Consider the following 27,563-nt stretch of genomic DNA (forward strand, 5'->3'; position numbering starts at 1 on the left):
ATCTCATTTATCCCATCTGTCTGAGGAATATTCAACCAGTACATTGATGTTATTTAAACTTACAATATTTTCAAAGCATCTGTTGTTACATTTGGTTGGTCTTCTGTATATGGAGCAGTTCAGCAAGGGAAATGACTTCTTGCTATTTTTCTTCCATTTACATTAAAATGAGCTTTTAACCTGGCAGGGCCTCTCAAGACAAAGGAAGGAGGCGGAAATAAGAGGAAAGTTTTACAAAGCACACGGTTTGTCTGTGAACATTTTAGGTAGGACAGGCTAATGGAGCACTTGCTAAAGCAAGTGTCCTATTCTGAGACAGAGAGGAAAAGGCCACTGGGAAAAGGCCAGCCTACACTTTTAGGATCTATGTAAATCAATAATCCCATCTATAATACTGATCAAACGGCTGCCTTCTATTTAAGTAGGGCCTTTATCTGACTAAGACTCCAGTACTGAAGGGGAATTAACTGTTTGGGTTTTTTTTTCTTCTCCCCTGCAAGACAGGAATTACTGCAATGGGCAACACTTGATTGCAAGTGAAGATTAAAAGGCTACAGAAATCTTGCTCTTTGCTTCCCAACTGATGTGATGAAGTTTCCTTCCCAGCATCTTAATAGCTGAACCAGGCAGAGTCACTGTCACCTGGCACAGCAGCAGAGGCATATCTATGGGTAACTTTGCTACTTGACTGCAGTCTCTGTTGGCGTCTGCAGCATCAAAAAGACACTAACTTCATCCCAGATAAAGTTTCTTATTATAAACGAGAAGGTGAATGTTTAGATTAAATGTCATAAAAATGACCCCAATTTTTAAGACTAAAAAGCCAATCTAAAAAAAAACATCCTGAGACATCTATAGTAAGTTGAGAATGGTTTGATTGGGAACAAGAAAAAATCATGAAGACTGTAGTTGTGCTCAGACCATGCTGTAACACTGAGAGGAATAAAAGTCATCTTGTGGTGCAATGATCCCCTCTTAAAACAACTTCTCTGATGCTAAGCTTTTCCTCCCAACAGTACACAAGCAGCTGTTTTGGACTGTGTCAAAGACCAGCTTAGAAGAGACTGATTTTTAAAAGCCTTTTCTAGCACTTATGAAAAACTTTGCATGAAATAACAGCAACTGAGCACAGTTTTACATTGTGTAATAATGGATTAGAAAGTTATTATTCTTGACTGTATTTCTAAGTGGTTTAAAATGTAGAGGGTAAAATCTGACTATTTGCAGTGCCCAGTTTTCATTAATACTGTGAGAAGAAAATTGGAATTGCAGGCTCCCATTGTGTTCGTGAATTGAAATTAACAGACTTAAAAACAAAACAAAAAACCCAACAAAAGGACCCAAAACCTGTTTTCTTTACATTTATGACTTCCCACAAACTGTGAATAGGAAATTACTCGTAAGACAAGAATGTTTAACTACTGCATTTGCAATGAGGCATGAAGGCAATTATTTACAGGACATACTAATTTTCACTCTGTGTGCTATCATTTTAGACCTGTTTGTGTTTGACTTTCTTAGCTTTGTTGGATTCTGGTGAACTGGTTTCTGAGTTCACTGCACTTTCAATGTCTCATTACAATGAATACATCTGAAAACCAAATCTCAGTGCTTCCTCTGCTGAACAGGTGGAATAGATGCAGCCCAACTGCAAAATCAGGATGAGGATCTGCTGTTAACCTGTGCAAGAGGCTAAGCTCAGACCCACCTGGGTCTGAACACAGGAGTGTCTCAGCCTGTTTCTTTCCTACCCAGCCTCAAGTGCCTTTCAAGGGGAGGCAAGAACTGTCTCCCCAAGGGACATCCAGCAATGACTGAGCTGCCATGGGAGGCAAGGAGCATGAGGTGGTTCCACATGTAGCACCTACAGCTTAGTGACAAACTTTCATTAGACTTGTAACAGTCTATATCCAAACCCATGATCTAATCCATGTGGATGAACTACCACAAAAATAATTGCATTGCCAAACACACACTCTATGCTCCATGATCATAATGGCATCACGACTCAAAGAGAATGGGAGCTGAGCCTGTCTGACCTAGCCTTAATCACTGCCAGGGATGGGGCAGCCACAGCTTCTCTGGGCACCCTGTGACACTGTCTAATTTCAAATGTATTTAAGAGAAAATTATTAAGATATCTGTTCTTTACCTTCTATAAACCGAAATCTCAAAGGTTCTCAGAAGGAAAGTTAGAATGCATTAAAATACTTCTAAAGGAATGTTAACTAACTTAGCCAGTCATAAAAATAGCCTCGCAGTGAAACACACTCCACAGCTAGAACGGTTGTTTTACTAAGAAGCTAGACATTCTCTTTGCACAGAATGTTTCCAAGTGCAATGATCTGCCATATATTGAGTTCAAATCATTTACAAATCCTACTAACTCCTTAGGACTGCAGGTTTTGCAAGTAACATTTTTCTTTTCCTGTGATTGAGAGGTAGAAGGGTCGGTGACTCAATCTTGTTTAAAATGCCAACACAAATCTAGCGGGAGATAGGTCAGTTGGTAACACTGCCAATTGATAGAGCGTACCAAATCAATGGGTTCTATAAGATAACATGCTCCGTAGAGCTGAGGGGAATATTTCACACAGTTTAATAAGAAGCTTTTGTGAAAACAATTTCCACAAAACTAATTTTAGCCCAAATGGGAAATGTAAACCAATATATCCCATAATGTTTTAGCAGTCTTCATCACTGTGCTCTTACCCTTTTTATTAGTATATTTTTCACATTTTCAGTTATATTCCTCCTCTTTTAGTATTCTTTCCCTCTGAATATGGCTCCTTTCTCCTTTTACCTGTTCAGCTGTCCTACCTCTCCCCACTTCTACATTTGTCATTCGTTCACCTTTGCACCTCTGCTCCTTTCTTTTCTGCATGAAGTAATTTATTACAAAGAAATTTTTACTATGAGGGTGGTGCCCAGAGAAGCTGTGGCTGCCCCATCCCTGGCAGTGTTCAAGGCCAGGTTGGACAGCGTTTGGAGCAACCTGGACTACTGGAAGGTGTTCCTGGCACCTGGGGCAGGGGGTTGGAACTGGATGAGCTTTAAGGTCTCTTCCAACCCAAATCATTCCATGATACTATGAAGTAATTTATCCCATTTCTGTGCGTGTTCTGGGAAATTGTTGGCAATTTGTTACTTTGTTGAAGAAATTTTGACTGATCAGCAGAGTCTAGATTTTAAACTGAAGTAATCCTAACTGGGAAAAAAATTAAATGCTTTGGCCAGTACAACAGTGTAAGAATGGCAAACCACAAATATCACACTACTGATAGCATGTTTTCAAGCTAGAGCTAAGTTGCTCTAATCATTAGGAACCAGTTCAGACAGCTAAACCAGTGTCTTTTGCCCAGTTGCCTGCAGCTCTAGCTTCCTGAAGACTCAGATGAACACCAGTGTTATGGCAAAAAAAGGGGAGGGACACTGAAAACATAAATTTTTGGTGGCAGCTAACTGTAAGATTGGCTTCATTGTATGAAAAACTGAGCGGTAGTGACAGTGACATTTGGACCCTGCTGAACTTACAGCAGAAGTTTTGCTGCTGAGCTTTGCAGGACCAAGGTTTTATTGCTTCCTATTTTTATCATTATAACCTAATTTTAACAAAAAAAGAAACTCAAAACCAAAAAAACCCCAAGCCACCTAATCTAGGAACCAGTTTTCTGCAAGAGAAAACCAAAATGTAGCTGTGAAGAATGAGGAATCTGGTGTTTTGGCCTGCAGAGCAAAAAATGATTCTTGCTCATGAAATGAGCTGGCGGTGTAGACACCCACATTCATCTTTGCAACAGCGGGTGATTCCCTGACTGTCTTCCTTCACTGAGCAGCTACAACATGAAGAGATAAATGTGTGTGCTTCAGATATTATATATATGACTTGAATGCTAGAGCTGAAAGCACACTGCATTCAAGTTGCCCTAAATACTGTCATCAAGGCAGATCCATTACTGACAAAGTCAATAATGTGCCTGGGAAAAGAAGGGGCCAGGCTTTCAAGACTTCCAGAATATAGATGCACACACACTGGATATGTAACCACTACTAATACCAAACTACACCCACTAAAAAAGGCTCAACTACAGCTTGCAGCTACAGTTACACTTAGCTTGAAGAGCCAGGACCATATATGCTTCACAGGGGGTGGGGAAGAGAAAAATTAATGGACTTTAGGATTTATATAAGTTACGCTTGATGTAATTAATGTTCTTTTTCTCATGATAACAATATTAACATGATTAAGACTGCCTTTTTTTCCTTTGCTTCTCTCATACTCTGTAACAGAATTCTGGTGTCTCTGATGTTAGCACCAGGAAAAAAGTCTGAGGTATCCATAAAGCTTTGTCTTATTTTTGAATATTATTCTTATGTTCTCACTGCTTTCATCTTGCCTTTCATTTATCCCTTTTCTGTAACTTTTCAAAGGGTATGCTCACAACATGTGCTGTATCTAGATCAGAATCTACTGTTTACACCAGCTCATATTTAAAGTAAGTCCCAAAACTAGACCACAGCTCCTAACCTCAGGGGAAGTGCTGGTTTTGAAACCTATGGACCAGAATAGCATGTCAACACGGCAGAACAAGGTTTAATTCAGGTCTTTATATAGTCAGGAGGAGATAGCCTAAGGTTAGACTATTTCAGGTGCATGCATCCTCATTCATTACAGGTTATTTGTGCCTTGAATTTTTCCTGCTTCCATTTATGAGCAATATCCTTGGAGAATACCTAGTTCTCAAACTTGTCAGCTTTCCACTACCACTTTGCAGGCTGTCAAATGACTAGTCACACACTGAAAAAACTTCAGTGTTTCCACTGTGGTTTAAATTAGGTGATAGTAAGCAGCTGAAAATTAGCAGCCATGGTTTTAGTACTAGTTATGCAATAAGTAGTGAAAATTCACACTGAATCACTAGAATACACCAGCAAGAAGTTTACTATTTGTCCGTATCTCCTTTGTCCGGCAGTGGGGGGAGCAGCCCTGTTCACTACTTAACACAGTCATTAGCTGATATAATTGGATATATTAGTTGATATATACTGCATCCAGCATACACCAACAACTTTGTAACACCATTTTAATGGAACTTACTGAGTGTTGCAGATGCTTAGCTAGAAGCACAAGTGTTTTGCACACCTGTAATTTTCCTGTTTGAATGAATGAAAACTGAGCTGCTGAAGACTGCTGGAAGAGACAGTGCTTTGTGTCATATAATTCTGAGTCAAAGCACTGGCCTCTGTCCTGCATGCAATGCAGCCAGCTTCCCACCTCTTATAACTGTATTTCCATGTTTGAGGTGGCTGCCTCAGATTCCCATCCTTCTCTCTGGTCCTTCCTCCAAACAGTAGCAGAGGTTGAAGCAAACCACTGATAGTGGTTGAAAAATGCTATTTTAATTACTATTAAATTAGTAATTGTAAAACTGACGTTTTCTGACACAGTAATTTGCTGCCTTGAGTGAGGCTTTTGACTGATTAAATAAGGAAATAAGGAATTTTGGAGAGGCAGAGGATTTGTTGCACAGTGGTGAACTAAATAGCTGACTGAATCTGGAGATACACAGAATCCTATAGAATTTTAAGGACCTGATTTAACATCACATTGTTCAGATTCGGTCTGACAAAGCCTTGGCGTAGAAGTTGAACGATATAATGTAAATCCAGGCCTGTATTTTGCCTATAAATGTTTTCGTATCTTTACAAATCATTGTCTGTCCTCTACCACGTCCATAAAAACCAGGATGATAAACAGTCCTGAAGAAAACGTGGGGTTTTTACCACAAAAAGAGGAAATCCAATGCATATGCATTACAAAGTGACAAGAAATAGTTTTAGTATTGCTAGTATCCACATTACAGTAAGCAAGAAAATATATGCACTAGATGCAGCAGTTCAAACCACAATGAAGTGCAGCTCAAGGAACACAGCGGGCTTGCATTAATCAAGGCACCAATAGCACATTGTCTAATTTGAAAGTAGAACAACTCATTTATTTATTCCATTAATCTATGTGCAGTCTTGATTCTAAGTGTACGCTTGATTCAAAAGACCCATTTTTAGGATTACACCCTTTTTAGCACAGGATTTTTAAGCATACTGCCATGAAAATTAAGGGAACCTGTTCCAGATTCAATCTGCTATTTACTTCACCATTGTGCAAGCAAATTCCCTGCCCTTCCAAAATTCCTTATTTAACCAGTAAAAAAGCCTCATTCAAGGCAGCAAATTACTTAACTGCTTCTGAAAACCTCAGTTTTATTATTACTAATTTATTTATTTTCTGCAGTTTTCAACCAAAGTCAGTGTGTGAAATCCACCCATGGAATATGTTTTAAGAGTCCACATAAATTTGATTTGATGTTTACAGAATAACCTAAAAACCAAATTAATCTCTTAGGGTGCAGTAATCTGTCCTGATGGACAGGTCAGTGCTGGCTTTCTTACAGAACACAGATAAGTTCTGACTTGGTATGAAAGATGGATGGACAGATGGACAGACCAAAGGAAGGAAGGAAAGAAACAAGCAAGCAAGCAACAAAAGAAAAGTAAGAAAGGGAAGAAAGCAAATAAATAAATGAATAGAAAGATTAATAGTATCTAAATGAATGAATTTACTACTTTATCTATTGAAACATACACATTCAAATGTCCTCCACGATAGTTCAAAAATGTGTGTGTGTGTATGAACACAGATTGGTTTGAGTTAGAAGGGTCCTTACAGCTCATTCAGTTCCATCCCCCTGCCATAGTCAGGGACACCTTCCACCAGAGCAGGTTGCTCCAAGCCCTATCCAACCTGGCTTTGAGCACTTCCAGGGATGGGGCAGCCACAGCTTCTCTGGGCACCCTGTGCCAGGGCCTCAGCACCCTCACAGGGAAGAATTTCTTCCTAATGTCTAACTTGAATCTCCTCTCTGTCAGCCTAAAGCCATTAAGCCAAATTTACTCATTTTATAAACAGTATTTTATTCACAGTATCTGCAACTCATTTTATAAACAATAATTCAAGGAAAATGGGGGCCTATAGGGATGCTGGGGATGCTCTGTTCATTAGGGACTGTAGTGACAGGACAAGGGGTAACAGGTTAAGATTTCAACAGGGGAAGTTTAGATTGGATATAAGGAAGAAATTCTTTACTGTTAGGGTGGTGAGGCACTGGAATGGGTTGCCCAGGGAGGCTGTGAATGCTCCATCCCTGGCAGTGTTCAAGGCCAGGTTGGATGAAGCCTTGGGGGCCATGGTTTAGTGTGAGGTGTCCCTGCCCATGGCAGGGGGGTTGGAACTTGATGATCTTAAGGTCCTTTCCAGTCCTAACTATTCTATGATTCTATGATTACTCACAGCTCCTGAAGGAGTGGCACATGAAAGAAGGCTCTGTTATTTTTCTTTACTTTAAAGATGTAAAACACCACTTGTGATTCAGTTCAGAAGGTATTTATAAGCAAAGCTGAAGCACATGTTCCTGCTGCGATAATCAGTCTGGAATGTGAATGCAGAGAAGCAAACCAGGGACTCCACTCATTCACAAACACATACAATTATATGCGTCATATTCCACTGACTTCAGTGGAACTCCCTGGATTTTTCAGTGCTTATCTGCACCATGGACAACAAGATGTCCACAGATACTGTCCCCTTTTATTCAGGTGTAGAAGTGATATGCTAGTCAAAGAGAGGCCAGTGTAAAAAATCCAGCTCCCCAGTTTTCAGCTGTATTCTGCATTTCAATATGTTGGTATCAGTGTGACTGCATTAGCCTGTGCTGTCATCTCTAGGCTGCACTGAACCTCTCTTTGAACTATGTACGTCTGGCACTTAGAGAGCATGCATAGCTAACAACAGCTGCATTTGTCTTAAAGCGTGCTTAAAAAATAAACTTGGAAATCTTTTCATGTTAGTCCTAAATCCCCCATAGCAGTTGAGGTTACGGAAAAAAAGGATGTGTAAGAGTGTGAACACCACCACTACCATTAGAATCACACAGAAGGCGTCTGAGGAGTCCAAATGCTCTAAACTGTTGAAAAATTATTTGTCAGACTGAAGGAAAACCTTTCTTCTCAGCACATTATTGTTCTCAGCTGCTCCCAATACTGGGACTGTATGATCAACACTAGGACTGGCTGGGAAGGTACAGTTCTACTCAGTATTCCCATGCTCCAATGGGCTGGCCAAGCAGTGTTGGCACAATGGAACAATCATAATTTTAAACATCATTTTCTTACATAATTTAGGAAAAAATTGGTTTTTGATCAGATCCAAGTGAGAAATGCCATCTTTGTGATTCACAGAGACAGCCACTAAGAGCTCAGTCTATCGGCAAAACAGCGGCTCAGTTCACAATAAAATGATTTGGAAAAAGGCAACATTTGCTTTCTGTTGCTTGGGGGGGGGCAAGGGGGGAGGGCTTTATGATTTATAAAAAGAGAAGATAACCTTAGCTATTTTAACTTCAATTATAGGAAAATAATCTCTATCTGAAGCCTCTCAGTTCCGTTATGTGTAGACATGGTAAGTGCTAACATTTAGAAAGTTTGTAAATAAAGTGTAATTTTCACCCTGTAGTAGCTCATACAGACACGTCTGTATGCATTTCAGCTACGCATTTTAAAGGGCTGATCCAAGACAAACCAGCAATCTTGCTAGAACTGGAAATGCATATAGAGCTACAGGATAATTGAACTGAGGCACAAATATTCCCTTTATGGCTCGAACCATAACAAACCCAGTAGACCTATGAACTAACTGTAATTTTATTTTTCTTTGTTTCAGCTCCTTGCACAATGAATTCCATGTAGTGCATTAAACAGGGCACTTGCAGCGATGTATGAATTATAGGAGTCACTTTACCTCCTACTGCAATGTTATCTTGCTGCCAGATGCACCAGGAATACAGTGCAGTAATTTGTGGCAGCGAAAGAAGAGCAAAACTTCTAATAAGAAGCATAAATCATTCGCAGTATGTATTTCACAGCTCTGCCATTGGGAAAAAAGGTATCAGTGCTGGGACCAAACCTAAACCATCACAAAGAATTTGAGAAGGTATGGTTTCTAGCCGTCTCAATTTGTCCAGTACATGTTATCACACAGCAGGAAGCAGTTTGCATGCAAGCCCCATACTGTTCTGCTCACAGGACAAAGCCTTCCCTGAAGCAGTGACTCTTAAGACGTGTATGAGTAGTGACTTGTTTGCTCTCACTGGCTATACTGGTTTTGGAGAACTCTTGACCATCGCCAGCTGTTTTCCTGTGATGCAATGAGCCTGACCAAGATGTGGGAAAAGTAGCACATGCTCAAAGGTCAGCCCACAAGCACCTACCTAATTTTTGGTCCTTACTTAATAAAGCAGGAAAATAACCGATCCCATTTCTCCCTCAGAATCAAGAACAGGGCTAAGAGAGATAACTAATGCTACAGATGGCAGGCATCACTGGACTCTGTCCTCAATATTCTTATCCTATTTACCTACAGAACAAGTACAGGACAAGACCTGATACCAGTCAAACCCTGTCCTGGGAAGTGGAACCCAAGAGCTGCCAGACAAATGCTGATTGAGAGATGATGAAGTATTTTCTTTGGTTACAACATGTGAATTTCTGTTGTTTAAAAGACACTTGTTCAAACCTGAAAAAAGTCTGTTTCTACAAGACCTATTTTTTGCTTTGAAGGTTGACTTCTGCTAGAACTTCTAAGACCAGTGACCATCCTGGTTTTAAGACTGCCAAAACCTCTACCCATCCCATTTCTTCTGGGGCCATCAAGAATGGTTTTCATCCTAATTTCTAACTGAAGCCTTTGTTGGGTCCCGAGTTTGAGAAGGATTTGTTTGGACAGGGTTTCCATTATCATGTTTCATACTTGTCTACAGAATGGAAGTTTTTTTTATCTCTATGACATGAAGCTGAGGAAACATGAATTATTATTTAATTATTACAATTATCATCATAGAATCATAAATTAGTTTGGGTTGGAAAGGATGTTAACAGGTCATCTAGTCCAACCCCCTGCAGCAAGCAGGAACATATTCAACACAACATTACTCTTTGTGTTGTTTTTAGCATTTAGAGTAGGAGAGAGGAATGTGGAGACTGTGAAAGCAATATGTGCTGCCTTACTATACAAAACAGAATGCAAACAAAATATGTTGACTAAGTTTTGCATGCTAATAAATTTGTTACGACTTCATCCAATTATGGCACATTTAGCAGTTTGTATACCACAATGAAATCTGCAATTATCATTTTTGTGACTTTATGTTCCAGACAAGTTGATGGGATTGCTGCTTAGCAGCTCCTAATCTGATCTACAGTTTTACGTCCCATATGAAATTTGTTACAAATTGCATCTTTCCATTTATTATTTAGAAGACAGGTGCAGAGAAAGCAAAGCTGGTGGTGGCAGACCAAGACTTGTTAGCCACTACAAACATATTTACCCTAGAAAAGAAGCCCTACTTTAAGCATAAATCTCACTGATCAGTAAAATCTAGATAATCAGTATTTTCTGCGATATAGAAATTTACCATATTCAAACTATTTCATGAATGGTTTGAGTTGGAAGGGACCTTAAAGCTCATCCAGTTCCAATCCCCTGTCATGGGCAGGGACACCTTCCACTAGACCAGGTGCTCCAAGCCCCATCCAACCTGTTTGTTGAACAGCCTCTCATTTTAGGCTGAGAACTTTGGTAGAAATAGGTATATTATGGGAAATCATCATGGAAATGTAGAGCTATGACTCTGTCAATAAAACTGAATGGGCTCTGGCCATCACTTAAATTTATTTCTGCTAGAAAAATGTTGACCTGAAAGCTCTGAGGGCATCATCTCTTGTGCTGGGGTGAGTCTTTTTGCTGACTGATCACTAGGCAGCAAGAGAAGAAATCTAGCAGGATTGAGAAGAGTGAAAACAAGATCATTAATCTGTCACTGCCAATAATACCATATGAGTTCTCTTCTGTAAGTTCCAGCCTACCATTAGGAGTAGCTCATCTCCACATGGAGACTGCAGTATTACTGGGATGGAGCACTGCCTACTGAACTATTAATGGAAAAAGCTTATTCATAAGACCAAGTGACTCTGACTAAACCAGCTTACAGAGAGACAGACATGCTAGAAGTTATGACTTCAGTAACCCCTTTGGCTCATGTTGTTTCACATATGAGAGAAGAACAAGGCCAATGAAGAGCAAGACTAATAGCTTATAAGAGTTGAGAGTGGGAGGACAAGTGACACTTTGATGTGTAGAATGACAGATAAAATGATCCAGACAATTGGGATTATGAAGAACTTAATTCCTGTGCCAATCCATGCTTTTGTTAAAAAGCAACTGCAGTTGAGATAGAAGAAATAAAACCATTCTCAAAGAAAAATGAGAAGCGTAGCTGTGTGTATGATAAAATAAACCAGGAAAGCGAAAGACCAGGTTGTAAAGCTAATGGCAGTGCTCTGCAGGAAGACTAGCATCCACATTCCTCTTCTGGACCATAGTTTGGACAGAAATGGTAACCTGTCAGAAAGCCTCATTTCACCCCCCATTCCTGCCCCTATCAGCTACGTGACTGTGCATGGCTCCAGGACTACTGAGCACTGCAACCCCAGCGGTGAAGTTGAAAACATCCTCAGGGAAGATTTATTCTGGAATTCCATACCTTTAGGCAAGCTGTAAGGCTGAGACGACACAAAAAAATTTCTAATATAAGAGTTGCATTCTCACAGGGTGTGGGAAATGTTTTAATGCTACGTAACTAATCCAACCTAGTTGAAGATCTCCTTGCTCATTGCAGGGGGTTGGACTAGATGACCTTTGAAGGTCTCTCCCAACCCAAACTATTCTATGAGCTAATGTATTGCTTTACAATTGCCTCATGAAATAAAGTAAAATTATCTAAATATACAGTAGATTTATCTACTGAAGGGCACTGCCCAAGTTAACTGAAATATGGAAGCAATTGGCATAAATGAGCTCAGAGACATGTGAGCCACTGCACTGACTCACACTGGACAAGACAGTCTTGTTAAACTCACAAAGTTGAAAATGAGAAGGAAAAAGCAGAAAAATATATCCTGGAAATTCATTTTTCAAACTTTCAAAAAATGAATTCTTATCACAATTCTTAAATATTTTGATCATGATGTGTGGGACTTCTGCAAGTGAAATGTCTTTCTCAGAGAGATAGGAACGTGTAAGGTGGGTGTGGGTGTACCTGCTGCTGATCCGTTTTAGGAATGGTCATTCCATCTCATGGCATTTTGAAAACTGATCTGAAATCCTCTTACTGGAAAGCAAAAGAAACCAACCCCATCAAATCTATAAATACCCTGGCTTCTGGAAGAGCTCAACTGCCACCCTGCAGGTCCATCAAACACTGAGACAAGTTATAAATGTCTCTGTTTTTATTTAAATGTAAATAAATAATTTGACTTGAAAAAGGAACCATGCATCTATACTTGAAGCAAAGTTTCATTTGTCTTGAGGTTATATAGATACAACTCCTGCCCCAGGTTTGGCCATTGTACTAAGATTGCTCTTAGTTGTGAATGGCATTAATATACTAGCCTCAAATTTCTTCTCAGAATTCTCAGATCTGCACTTGAACTAAAGATGTTACTGCACAACAGATGGATCTTAATTCTTTTACTATTAGGTATTACTGAAAGTACTGAAGATTACCAAATGACCTAAAACAACTGACAGCAGGTGTACTACCAATAGCATAGAACTCAAGAAAATGAAGAAAAACTGAGAGATACATGGTGCCACAAACTGTTCACTCAGAAAAGGTGAAAGCTAACCCAAGCCAGCAAAGAAAGCAGGAATTATCTGGGATTCTTTTAAAGGTTATACACCAACATATTTCTTCAGATTGCTATTACGGAGTTTTGTATTTCTTTCACATCTGTGATAAGCAGCTGTATTTTTAGGAAGTTATATAGCATTTCATTGAATATAACGGTAACTAGGACATTGTATCACAGAGAAAAACTAGTATCAAATCTCCATTATTCAGTGGGAGTAGTGAAGACATGGCTGAAACACTACAAACATTTTGGTCCATTGAAAATACTAGAACGTCAAAATTTTTCATCTCATGAGAACTTAAGCACATAATCTGAACAGTCTTTGCTTGGAAAATAATAAAACATAAAAAAAATCTGAAATTTGAGACTGTTAAAGTTATGTCTATATGGTATTTCATGACATAAACAGTAATTCAAAGTGACCTCTACTGGCATTATATGACATTTGAAATACAGCACTTTTATCTTATTTGGGGGTAAATACTTAAGGCACAAACAATCCCTGCACTGGCACTGGTGAGGCTGCACCTCAAATCCTGTGCTCAGTTCTGGGCCCCTCACTACAGGTGCTGGAGCTGGTCCAGAGAAGAGCAACAGAGCTGGTGAAGGGCCTGGAGCACAAGTGTGATGATCACGTTGGACTTGATGATCTTAAAAGTCTTTTCCAACCAAGCTGATTCTATGATGAATCATATCTTTTTCCCAAATGAAGCTGTCCTTTCTTTATCACAACAACACAGTTGCAGGAGCCCTAGAATGCCCCTCCCAGTCCAGCCCCTGGTGCTGGGTCAAGCTATCATCTTGCTTAGATCATGACTATTGATGTACTCCCACCCACTGTCTTTGAAAACCATAGAGCAAACTCTCCCTCTCTGCTAACATTGCCACATGCAGAAAGACCCCAATTTGACTTCTCCCTGCTATCTAAGAAAGGCCTGTCCTGCTAGATGGGACTCTGGGGGACTGGAGCATGCAAATATGAAATAAAAGTAATAAAAAAAGTTGACTAACCTAACCCACCTGAGCTTGGCTCACAGGGATCGATGTCCTCATCATCGCTGGGACATTCAGCTGAGGCCACCAGGATGTCATCTGTGGTCTGCAAAGAAAATGAAAGTCAAATGGATATATTATAATGAATGAACATGTAAGGTTCTCCCTGGCATTTCTTGTACTGCTCTGATATATGCAAAGTGCAGAACATTCCAGATTTAATATTTAATGCCCCAGTGACACTCTCCAGCTCCGTATTAATGGACTTTGCTTTTCAATTCACACTTGTCAGTTTTCAGGAGAACTATATTAGATATCCAGTGCAGACACTTAAAGATTTTAATATTTTCTTGTAATAAGAAGAGAAGGTAGAAGGATAGATTATGTACACTGGGGCTGCTGATCTTCCCTCTTTATCTCTAATATCTCTGCTATGATACTGTTGAAAACACTGAAAGCATTAAAAAACTCCTCAAAATACTGAGCTGCCTGCAGCTGTTAAAACTGTCAGAAATAAAGTGAGGTTTTCTCCAGTAATTGCATTTGCTTTCTCAGATGTAGAGCTAAAAAAGGGAAAAAGGAAGCAAATATGACTCTCATTGAGCTGAAAACTATTTAATGAAAAGAAATTCAAGGCAAGAAAACAGTAATAAATATATGCAGTGTTAGAGAGTATCATCCGATTTTCCTAAATAAGAAGTATTGCCCAAGTGCTGTGCTTAGGTCCAAGGGGTTCTAGGAACATCTGTCCAAATGAGCTTGGACAGCTTTTTGTGTAAAGAAATCAAATAAATCAAGACAAAAGAGATAAACCAGCAGATGAAGGATACAACATGCCATAAAGAAAATAAACTGGGGATTCCTATCTATGGTTTCTTACAGTACAAGAACAAGCAGCTATTCAGTGAAACACTGAGGCAATCAATCTGTACCCCACAAAATGAAATACCTTCTGTTCAAGCCACCCCTGAGAACAGTCATTTGGAAATGTGATATGAATACCCACAGTTATTAAGGGAAATAATAGCAGAGAAATATAAACTGTGATGTTCATGGTCATTTCTCAAGCAATTACTAATGAGGTTGGGAAGAAGCTTTTCCTTTAAGCAAGACATTTCATAACTGTCCATTTCAAGCTTCTGTTCATCTCACTGAAGGAAATACACAGAGAGAATAAAAAGGCTACAACTGAAAGACGAGTAGCAGGGAGAAAACTGTTCTTGATTCCTGTATGATACAAATGCCAGTGAGGAGATACAACCTACTTAGGTGTATATGAAATGTTACTTTTGATTTTTTTCCTCCATGAGTACAGAGGAGGAAATACATCAATTTTTTCCTTCATCAGTTTAAGTCTGAGTACGTAAACTACTTTTTTTCTGTGCATTACAGCCAAAGCCTAACCAATGTTGTTTATCATTATTACTCTAACTGAAGTTTTAAAGCAAAGCATTTTACAGTAATAAGCTTTACTTTGTTATGCTTCAAGAATATTAATGAACATATGCTTTCAGCACTTGTGTGAAGTAGGGAAATGATACAGGGACACATTCATTAATATGTGAGGCAGAACAAAGAAAAGCCTATTATAATAATATTTTACAGGTAGAAGACTGTGGCATCAGAGAACGAAGTAACTTGCTGAAGGTAACCAAAAAGGCTATAGACAACAGCTACATTCTGTCATAGTTTCATGCCATAATCACAAAAATTATCTTTCCTTAGAGCAGAAAAAAAATTAAAGCTGGGGGAAACTGCTCTATAAGTCTGTAAAGATGCCAAAATTAGCTGGCAGATTTACAATCAGAGTTAAAATTACCAAGAAAAGGTGCTTGAGTTGTCTATTCTATTTGCCATAGAATCATGGAATCATAGAATAGTTAGGGTTGGAAAGGACCTTAAGATCATCTAGTTCCAACCCCCCTGCCATGGGCAGGGACACCCCACACTAAACCATATCACCCAAGGCTTCATCCAACCTGGCCTTGAACACTGCCAGAGATGGAGCATTCACTACGTCCCTGGGCAACCCATTCCAGTGCCTCACCACCCTAACAGTATAAGAATTTCTTCCTTATATCCAGTCTAAACCTCTGCTGTTTAAGTTTCAACCCATTACCCCTTGTCCTATCACTACAGAAGAACAGAGTTCTAACAAAAGGCAGCTGCAAACATCCTCTTGAATTTCTAATACCCATTTTCTTTATGCCAGAATACAACCATTTAAGCTTGAAAATCAGTATCTTGATCTCTTTGTGGAAAAGCACCTAGGTTTTTCCTAAAGTATAAAATAAAAATAAGTAGCCAGGTAACCAATAAAACCTGCATATAGGAAAAACTAACTTTATACTGTAAACCCCACAACTAATAAGTATAAAAAAGGTATCATGCATCTCCTGAACAGTTTCAATGTACTCAGTAAAACCAGTGTCATATTTTTCCTTCTGCCCATAACACCAGAGAAACTATACTTTCATGACGTGCAGCCAGAAGTCTGAGCCTTTACCAACTGATCACTGAAGAATTGTACACAAATACTGTTTAACAGAGAGGATCACATGCATACGTAATAGTCATAGCAAGACATGATGGTCTGTGAGATCTACTGGTCTAATAGTACATGCATGGTACATGCGTGGATGAACAGCCCTGGAGCGAACTGTGGTGAAATGATCAGTGAGATTTATACAATTATTGCAGTGCCTCTGACTATTCTTGATACAGGATAGTATGGTCAGAGGTTGCTTTAAGTAACTTTGCTTTTGTGCAGTTTGCAGGGCATTCAAAATTACCAGAAAATAACTGTGGGAAAAATCATACTTTAAGTACCTTAATGTATGAGAGATACTTTGCTCAGTCACTTATAAGAGGGAGTGTCAAAACTGTCTTTTGTAAAGCGAGACTAATTCCAATCTATGCAAAGAGTATTCACACTTCTACAAGAACAAAGGGATGTTCTTGACTGATAAAAGTGCAAGTATATTATGAGTATGGAAATGAAAAGTTATCTTAAATAAATGTGAGTATAGCACATCAAGAAAGACCTCATTAATGTCTGAGAGTATTAAAGGAAATAATGTATGTTTCAAAGTCAACACTAGCTATGAAACTAATCTTGTGGCAAGCAATAAATCAAGTATCAGTATCTGAATAGGAAGGGAAGCTGTAAGATGATGTGAAAAATATGTCAGGAAGAATTCCAGTTTAAGTATGAATAATTAACAGATGTGTCACAACCTCCCCTTATTCCCCCCTTTCTCTAACTCCAAATATCTCTTTCCCTCTACTCATACATATTTTAATCATAAAAAAGGCAAAGGAGCTGTGAAAGGCAAATGAGATGGCAATGACCAAGCTAAAATGAAAGACACTGGACTGCTTAACACGATTTAAAATAGGATTAAGAATTAGCTAAAACTCTAGAGAATATGACAAATACATAAATTACAGGAATACTAAGGGCCAGCTACCGGAGTTCTTTCTCCCAAGGAATTTGGACTGATGGGAATTTACTTCAACAGAGAGCAGGATTTAGACAAAAGGATCTCAGACAGCCATGGGGTACAGATAAATAATGCAAGATAAAGTAATACATTTTACTGACTGCACATTGTCTTTTCCTCATGCTTTTTAATTTGGATGGGAAGATTTAAACCGAATCAGTTCTCCTAAGTGAATTGCAATTGTTGCTAGCACTATGGCTAATTTACAGGACACTGCTTCGAGCATTCTCATTAATCAAAGATTTAAAAGTCAGTGGAAAATCCCTTATTTACAGAGAGAGCCTAATAGGATAATATCCAACTGGTATCATCCTAATACATGATCGGATTAGAGTGTCTCTTGGGTGAGTTGTTCAAATTCATTTAAGTAGTGATAACTCTAGTTATAACAGATTAAGAAAAAAGGACATTAAAATAGCAGATGTACAACCTGGAAGGCCAGGCAGAATTTCCTTTGATTTCATCTTCTTTTCTCTGTTTATTTTCAGAGCTTTTCAGATTCTTTCTGCAGATGTAGTTGTACAACTTAAAATGCAGCCCACTTTAATATGTGGCATCTTAAAAAGTTGGACATCTGTTCACATTTCAGAAGGCTGGTTAAAAAAGCTTACAATTAATGTGCCATATAAAAAATAGACCTAAAAATAATCACATTTTGTAAAGCTAGAAGTCACTGCATCATGTCATTCCCGACAGTTATTCAAGGATACAACCCTTGCTTACATCAGTCAGGTCTGCTTGCAAAAATAAAGACTTTAGGATTTGTCTTTTAGCCAAGACAGAGTTTAAAATATCACCAATCTGCCACCTTGCCCGAGGAAGGAAATGGTGACTATTTCAAGAAAGCTCCTGGCCAGATCAAAAAATGATGCTCTAGTCATGGCTTAAACACAGTGACAGTCTGTAGCTATGGATAAATATCAAGCTGCCTCAAAGGTTACTACCATGGGTAAAAAACTGGTGGCACCGACTACGGTTGTGCCTTTCTAACAGTGCTCTTTGAATGCTATGTCATTAAAAATAATAATTGCAAATGAATAAACAATCTGAGAGAGTAATTTTTTTTGATTATTCAGTTTTTGCATGACTGGGCGTAAAGACATACCCTCTGATTTGGGTCTTATGTATGAAGCCTCTTATACCTGAGGGTACCAGAGAAATATGATCTAAAAATTAAATCAGCAATCTGAATTGTGCATTCCTTAAGAGTATAATGGATCCTGCATATTTTCTCCTGTAGTATTCCACCAGCTCTCCTTTAAATCATAGCACCCAACAGCTACTCTGAATATAGTTTATTCCTTTCTTGTGCAACAATATACTTTATCCCATGAGAACTGCAAGTAAATCCAAATTACACAACAGTTAAAAACTAACAGTCCTAAATTATTATATGAAGTATAAATAGCATAACCACTTGTGACTACAGATTAAATTATTTTAGATGAGAACTTCAATTGTGTAATCAAAACTATTCTTATTTATTTGTAGAGCTTTGGCACTTAACAATACCAGCCAGGCACTGTTGTGCTTGGTGCTAAAGGCAGTGGGAAGGAAAAGGCTCTGCTCTGAGGAGCTTATGGTTTGATTTCAGACCAGATGCAACATATTAAGTGTGAGAGGGAAGCAGAGGGTGAGGAGGGTCAGATGAGGATGCTACTGATAAGCACTAGTGGTTACATAGGCTCTGATCTAGTGTATTCTCCAAAATGATGCTCCAAGACAGCAGGAAGGAAGGTCAGGAAGACAGAAGGCAGAGAAAAGCCAGTCAGGATCCCAAGACTAGCCAAGGAGATGCTGGGAACAGATGGTGCCTGGAGGCTCTCCGAGGAAACTCAGTGTATTTAAAACCCTGTCCGGACAGGGACGACGCAGGAAGAGGCAGGCAGCACTGCAAGCCTGATGGTTAAGTCACAGGAGGATGGAGCATGGTTGTGTTGAGTGAGGATGTAACAAAGAAAGTGTGAAATTCATGGTAAGGTCACATGAGCAAAGGCAATGAGGCGGTAAAGGGGGATGGCCAGGATACAAGGGAAGCGGTATCAACAGATCTGATTATGTGAAGATTAATGGCTAAGAATTTAATGAATGTTAGCAAATGAATGTCTGAAAACATATGTTCAGATTGAAGACTAGGAAATTAAACCTCCAATTCTACTTTTCCCTTTCCTGAAATGTTTGGTTATCATCTCTGCTTACATTACTTCATTCATTTTCCTGAAAAAAATAAAAGCTTACTTAAATACTTGCCACTTAGTTCAGAGAGAATCAGCTACAACGGGTATTTAAACACAGACGGCTGCTTCAGCTTAGCAGGAGATATAGCTGGAGCCATGGTATAAACAAAGGGTTTGGAAAAACAGCAGACAGACACTACTATCTTCTTCATTAGCTGTGGCAAACTTTGCTTTAAAAATGCTGTTCATGCCATGCTCACAGAAGAGAGCTCAGAGCAGTCAGTTTGTACTTTTGCACTGGACATACCAACTTCTGGTGCAGGGAAGGATTTTCCCCAAACCCAATCCCTCGCATATATTCCTCTCCCCACCACCATTTTTCTTTTAAAGGGAGGAATAAAGTAACCTAAGCCAATGGGAATGCTGGCAGTAACCAACAGAGCATGAAAAATCACAGAGGAGTTCATGTGGAAAAAAGTCAAATTTCATTTGGGGGGACAGGATTAACTGCACAATTTTCTAGCCAAGACTCTGTAATTTATATTTAATCTTCTGTGTGTGCAACAGATCTCTATGACTGGTTATAGAGACAGTTGTAGAAAGAAACTCAAATATGTCACACTAACCAGCTAGCTTCTTCCAGCTGTTAATAACCTCCCATTGCATGAGGCAGTTTGCTGAGAAAGATGCTATAGTGATCTAGCAGGAATATCAGCTCTAGATGATATGCTGTTTGGACAACTGCCTCTGAAGTTGTATTTAACCTGCCATAGGTCAAGCAAGTACATGTGCATCAATTACTGCTCGTCCACCCACAAACAAAAAGCATTTTATCATCTCCATCCTACTGAAAACTGTTATTGCTGGGCATAGATACTAAAATGCTAATATTTCAAGCACATTGACAATATTTATTAACTGCTGACATATTATTACCCTGTAATGTGAAAATAGAGTAACTGAAAATGGAAACACTTCCTCAAAACTGGCTCTCAGCTAATTAGTTCTATCATGTTCTTTCTTGAATTGGTCAGTGTTTGACACTGGGCTCAGAGAAGAGGATTTTAAAATGAAACCTTTAGTACATAATAACCAAACACAATAAGAAATTATACTCTGAGGTGCCAGTAAAAAGCTCAAGATGATGTCTCAGTACCCTGCAAGCCACTGTCCTCAAATCTCAGCAGTGATGGGAAGACAGATGCCCCACACAGCGAAGCAGAATGACCTCAGTTCTGACCTCCACCTCTCTACATAAACTACACAAATTCTATCTTTCCCTGTAAAAACCTTAAAACCCACAGTATTATTTCCATGCAGAGCAGCATTTGCATCACTTCTCCAGCTCCCCTCCTTCTCCCAACCATCTAAATTTTCATGGGCAAAATTACTACAAGTAGTAGAAATATATTTGAGAAAAGGATTTATAGTAAAATAATGTCAACAAAACTGCATAGCTTTCCTTTAAGCTCCAAATTTGAAGCTAATTACTTTGGTCAAAGTCTTAGAGCCATTTGTCTCACCTGGAAAAAAACAGAAGCAAAGCTGAGAAAATCCCCATGCTGGCAAAGCTACAGCTTCTTACCTGGACAGCTAGCCAGCAGCACTCCCCATTCATCTTCAAAAGTGAACACATTACTAATTAAAAATAAGGAAAGAATCCAAATCTTCTCCCAATCAGGTCATGCCCCTTACCTCCCGCAACAGATAAATAATGCTAGATTCATAGATATAGGCCAAAATCAATTCCTGTGTTCATTTTATCCATGAACATAACTTTCTTTCTTCCCTTGTAAAACTTCCTGGGAGCTGCTCTTGGCAACTAATGAAACACATACACCTCCATCAATATGTTTTCAACTGGCCACTCTTCCTTATTTCAAGGCCTTGCAAGGAGATATATAACACCACACTCACTGTGTACAGCCATGGCTATTTTGGACTTCCCTTCTTGAAACAAGCTGATCCTACACTAGGCGTGGTTCTTGGAAGCAGAGCAAGCAGCAACCACACAGTGAGAGAGTATCAAGGATAGCAGTTACCATTTCTCAGTTCTTGCCAGGAGGAAGGAGGTTTAAGATATAGCACAGGGTTTGGTATTATAAAGGGAACTTCTGATGTTCACTATGAACATTAGACTAATGCTTCAAAACCATGCTTTCACACTCTTCATATAGAGGCCTGCTCCTGTCAGAAAAACCCAATGGCATGTGCTGCATGAGGAGTCACGTCAGCATCATGCACATTTTGCATTGAGGAAGACCTAGATTTGTTTTGAAATGCCAGAAGAATGGACCAGCATTTGAGTTCCTTCCCCAGAATAATACAACACGGTCCATCCTTGGCAGTGTTCAAGGCCAGGTTGGACAGGGCTTGGAGCAACCTGATCTAGTCAAAGGTGTCCCTTCCCATGGCAGGGGGCTGGAACCAGATGATCTTAAAGTCCTTTCCAACCCAAACCATTCTATGGTTCTATTCTAACATACATAGAAAGCAGATATTGATATGCCAGGAAAGAAATCACTGGCACCTAATTGCCTAATGCCTAGTATATTATTTATACTGTGCCATTTGTTAAAGCTGTCATGGCTTGGATGAAGAATGAATTAATCACTACATTATTTCTCTCTCATCTAACTTTTAGATTCACAGTGGTGTAACATTTCTGCTTCCAGAAATAATTTTTTGGGGTAATTTTTCATTCTGCAATTACAGCTCCTTCTGTCACAGATCATACTCATCTGAAGAAGCTGTGCTGTGACTCTTTCAACTTACCTTTTTCACACTTTTTTCCCCTCAGATAACTAAAAGAGGTTGAAAACAAGGGACGGGTAACCTGTGAACTCTTTAAAAGTCATTTGTGCTTTCTTTCTGAGATTCTCTTCAGAACATCCATGTTCTTCTCTCATAAACACCATACTTCATTAGAGAACAACGAAAATACAGTATGATTTTTGTTTTGTTTTTACATTTGCACTCAGCCTAAAATATATGGAATGGAATGTGACTGATGAAATGCAATCCTATTCTTTCCTCCTAGGCAAGAAAATGATTTTGCCTCTAAGTATGAGAGAAAAGTTTCTGGGTATTATGCTTTTATTTTCTGCTATAATTTTATTTTTAGCCATCCCTTTTGCTGAAATAAACATTTTGGTCTCCATTAATTCTGAACTCACAAGACACAGTGGAGACTTGGGCAGGTTCTTTTTCTTTTTAACCCAGAGCCTGTGCTTATTAAAACTGCAACGTCAGAACAGTGATAGCAAACCATTCAATTTATATTCCTGCATTACCAATCACATGTACAGAGACTGCTGAAGTTTTGCAATATGAGACCTTCTGCATTTGTATTAATCTCAGAAAACCCAGGCACAGCATTATTAAAACCCCCAAATGACTATGCTTGTTTTTGCTGAGGTTGCTTTTAATTGACCAGTGAGCTGGTAACATAGGCTGTTTCTTGTTTTACAGCTTAATCACATGATTTAAGACCATTCTTAGCAAAACTTAATAAAGTTGGAGAACAGACTGGAACCAATGCTGGACACTTTTAGGACTTGGCTGGTCAGGGTGCTGGGCCATCTTGGCTACACCATGCTTCTGGCAAGAAAAGTTGGATCAGATGATCCTTGACATCCCCTTCCAACCTGGAATTCTATGATTCTGTGATTCATTTAGTTCTGAAAATCCCCTTATACAGCAAAATTAGAAAGGCACTTGTCTTGAACTCCACTTCCATCTTTTTTATACAATCACAGTATTGCTATTTTTACTTACTGTGAGTATCCCTGACTGTTATATTGTGCCACACAAGAATATCTTGCTCCACTGATATCCAGAGGAATTTTATTGCTGGTCTTGAATGAGAGGAAGGCAAGAAAACCCTTTGCAAAGAGTACTTCCTGCAACTAACACACAGCCTGTGTTTTCCCTCACTGTATTTTCAGGCTGGAAAAGCTTTCCTGTGTTGTTTCAAACCACAGAGCGCAATACAATCAGTTTAGAAGGAATGCAGAAAACTGCATCAACCATCAGGCTGCTTTTTAGCAGTTTAGGTAAACAAGCCATCTCATCTTGCCCCAGAGAGAGACAAGGGAGAAACAGAGACAATAAAGAGAAAACAGGGGATCTTCTATTTAACACTGACTTACCCATACCAAGTTCTTCAATTTAATTTTGATCTTTAAAGTCCCTTCCAATTCTAACCATTCTATGATTGGAGTATGTCTTATCTCAAGGCAAATTAAAGTCAGAGCAGGTAAGCATCTGCTGGTATCCCTCTCCCAGCCGTAGTTTTCCTCTCCTGAAGGAATGATGAGCACCAGCTCCACTGCCAACACTTCCCTACCTTGACTTTTATAATAAAGACTACAATTCAAATTTTCAAGGGGCTAAGAGGGCACATTGTTCCCTCCTAGATACTGGCCTCCATTTTATCACCCAGTTATCACCAGGTTACACAGATTTACCCAAAGCAGGGACAGGAAAATTTAAGCTGGCTTCCCACAAACTTGTCTTTGAAATATGGCCTATTCAAATATTAAGCAGTTAGTTCCACTACTAACATTTATCCACTACTAATACTTAATATTTTAATGTAAAAACTCAGACAACACTGGTAGGCCCATGAAAAGTACTGAGGAGTTAGCCTACTAGTTTTGCAGGTCTAAGAAATGTCCTACAGAGCTTCACTCTGCAAGTGCAAATTGTTATTACTAACAAGGGTCAGCAATACATGCACTGGAAGGAGACAATGCCTAATTGCCTTTCAATTAAAATAACAGTTCCATTAAAGCCCCTGCTTTGGAGATACACTTAATTAGATAGTGTCAAAGTGTCCATTTGTCACAGAGGTATTTGGGTTTCATATTAATGCCTTTATTTCATAACTCTTTAACATAGGGCACTCAAAATTTGGGCGAGAAATGTGCTACTGGGAAAGCAGCAATGCTTTGCATGCTTGGAGATGTTCTAGGTGATTGCTGAGGGTCTGACATGTGCACCAGAGAACACCATTTACCCTTCCGGAACCTGTCTACCATTTACTGTTCCTAAGCTTCAATTTTCTTAAGTATGAAAAATGTGAAATGTGAAAATATTTTATTGAAAAAGAAAAAAGCAGAGAACGTACAAATGCAGCTTTGAGCATCCTCGTCTAGTGGAAGGTGGCCCTGCCTGTGGCAGGGGGTTAGAACTACAAGAGCTTTAAGGTCCCTTCAAACACAAACCATTCTGTGATGAGTCTATTCTTCTAACCAGCTGTGTCAGGCTTCAGAGGTGCTTTTAGAAACACCTGTCCTGTGAACAGAGGCTTGACAGTCATTCTATTTATATCCTTTACTAGTTAAACTCATGAGATTCAAGTGTAAGCTCAAAGCCAAAGTGGTCCTCAATTTTTTTTTTCCTAGTATTGCTGCCAACTGATGTTAAGCAGAAACATTCTCCAAGTGTACTAATATTAGTGCATAGAGAGGCCTGGTAATTGTGCAGAAAGCTGAAGCATGAACCTTTCAGCCTGCTTCACCATCATTCTCCTGGGCCTCACTGCTAGGCATTTTCATTTGGGCAGTGGTGGATTCACCATCCCTGGAAGTGTTCACAAACTGTGTAGATGAGGTCCTTAGTGATGTGGATTAGTGGTGGCCTTGGAAGTGCTGGAGGAATGGTTGGATTGGATGATCTTGAAGGTCTTTTCCAACCTGACTGATTCTGTGATTCTATTTCTGTGCATCTTCAGTTATTTGCGGTTGCTCCTTGTTGGACCCATAACAGGGGGACCCATAACATACTTCTCCTAGGTGCTAGCTCCTACCCTAGTGCTTAAATCCACATGTGAAACATGTGAAAGGTAACTGAGATAAGTTGCTGAAGGATTTGGGAAGAGAAATGAAACACTGTGGTTACTGTAAAGGCTGAGTGGGATCACAAAGAGAAGAGAGGATGGGGGATAAAGAATTAAAGTAAATCAGCAAAGTGGCACATGGAGAACTAAAAAGAACAATGTGGAGGCTTGGGCTAAGGACAAAGGATTCTGCCCAGCCACTGGCAGGAAAAATTAGGTTTCTAACCATCAGAACAGACACCAATGTTTCGGCTTTCCACCTGCTGTCAGCAGTTCTCTGTTAAGAGCTCTAGCAAAGATTTCAACTTTTCTGCTGATGCCTGGTCCATGAAGATCCATCATCTTAAAGGACACAAATCTAAGATTCCCATTAATCACTGTTATCTCAGCCTCAGAGATCTGCAAGGTGGATCCACAGGCTCCAGCTGTGCCAGCTGTACACTTCAGGGCATCAGTTTGATAATGCAGAGTGGAATATGTTCCTGCTGTTTGTTTTCAAAGCACCTGGGAAAACCAAATGCACAACATTCGACTTGGAAAAGTTAAAGTGTGAAAAGGAACAAACACCCAACAATTAGGGTATGCCAGAACTCCAGTCTGCTGGAGTTCACACATGCCTTGTGCCTGCACAATTCTATGCCATCTTTAATAACATGCTGGTACAGATTAATAACAACATATTGAATGTCAGCTGGTATAAAGCTATATAGTTCCAGAGAAACAAAATGTTCACACTTCAGTTGTGTATTTGGCCCATCATTTTTTTGTGATATTTAAAACTGAAAGCCCAAACCATTAGGGAAGTATCTGAAACTTCAGGCTATGCACTAATCGCTGTTCCGTCTGCAACATGGAATGCTTCTGAGACATGCTCCAAAGACATTGCTGTTGTGAGATAATCCACAAAATCTAAGTTAAAACGATTAAGTCACAAAGTCTGATGTTTCACCTGCATTATTACATTATGAGCAATTACTAGGAATATGGCAGAGAATTTAAAACAGAATGCAAACTGAGGAATAAACCAGCCATGCACACCCCAGCTATTCAGTATTGTGTTGTATTTTGACAGTGTCTTTACATTCTCTAGAAAGAACCTGTAAGTTATTTTTTTAAATTTCTTTTCATAAGACCTTATAATTTCACTTGTTGAACTACACCACAAAAGCAAGGAAATTTCATCTGCTAGGAGCACAAACAGAAAGACAGTGTAAGGTTCCTCTTTAAAACTAACAAGGATTTCATAATATCAAGAATAAAACTTAGATGGAAGACTAGAAGTTATTGTGGGTGCAACTAAGATGTTCAGTTGACTTCCTAAATAGGCATGCTATGTCAGGAAAGGCTATACTCTCTGAGTCTGTCAGTCTTGTCTATATGGGAATGTTAATTGTGATATGAATGAAGTTAATAAAAACTGGGATAACTCCCAGGTGGATAAATGTATGCTGGGGGAAAAATACCAGATGTTTTCTCTGTAGCTTTGGAGGGCAGTGTAAGCCAACTCCAGCCAGCCCATGGTTTTACTCTGTGAATCAGTAGGAGGAGCTGAAATGGTCAAACATCTAATACACATGTAATGGCAGCAACACTATTCAGATTTAGCTGTCTTCCCTGGAACAGCAGCCATGTGCTGCTGTCAGGAGAGCAAACTGTACAATTGAAACAATGCAGACCAGCGTATGAGAAAATATGAATTAGGTAAGACATTCTCTGTCCTTCTCCCACTGGTTCAACATCAAGCATCCAGGCTGTTCGTCACTGTCAGCACACCCTGAGTTCCTCACACTGGACAGCCATCTATGGGTCATGTTAAGTCTCTTAAGCTTTTATGAGTCTGAGGAAGCTTTGATAATGTCTCTTTCCCTTTGGCAGTGTAGCACAGTACCTTAATGCAAGGGGTTGTTGTTTTCCTTTCTTTCCTTTTCTCTTTTTCAACATCTTTACAAACACATGTAATCACTAGATTCCCCACATTTTTTAGACCTGAAGAAAGCTATAAAACTACCTTCACACATTGCCCATCACTGATTTCTCATGTCTTTAGTATTCATTTAGTATTCTTTGTCTTGCACAAGGGACCCAACCTCCTGCTCCTCCTCCACTGCTGTTCTCCTGAGGTCTGTCATTTGGCACATTGGACCTCTCTCTTCTCCCTAATATCACTGCAAGATCCATTTCTCAGAAACTGTGCTCACCTTTGGCTCCCTGCTGAAAGACTTCTAATTAGCCTGCTTGGATGAT

The 27,563-nt window shown here is 39.3% G+C and overlaps 1 protein-coding gene across 23 annotated transcripts in view; it reads right to left on the reverse strand.

The window, feature by feature from the left end:
* NRXN1 (neurexin 1) overlaps nucleotides 1–27,563 on the reverse strand; it is a 678,674-nt gene that overhangs the window by 5,985 nt on the left and 645,126 nt on the right. For 15 of the 23 annotated variants that reach the window (XM_034060546.1, XM_034060541.1, XM_034060534.1 and 12 more), the window contains one exon: nucleotides 13,816–13,903. In XM_034060546.1, the coding sequence (XP_033916437.1) occupies nucleotides 13,816–13,903 (88 nt within the window). Of the gene's footprint in view, nucleotides 1–13,815; nucleotides 13,904–25,735; nucleotides 25,745–27,563 lie in introns of all 23 variants that reach the window. The other 8 variants (XM_034060547.1, XM_034060544.1, XM_034060545.1 and 5 more) reach the window with 2 other exon arrangements.

The sequence above is a fragment of the Melopsittacus undulatus genome, chromosome 3 (assembly GCF_012275295.1).
Source record: "Melopsittacus undulatus isolate bMelUnd1 chromosome 3, bMelUnd1.mat.Z, whole genome shotgun sequence".
Taxonomy (NCBI): domain Eukaryota; kingdom Metazoa; phylum Chordata; class Aves; order Psittaciformes; family Psittaculidae; genus Melopsittacus; species Melopsittacus undulatus.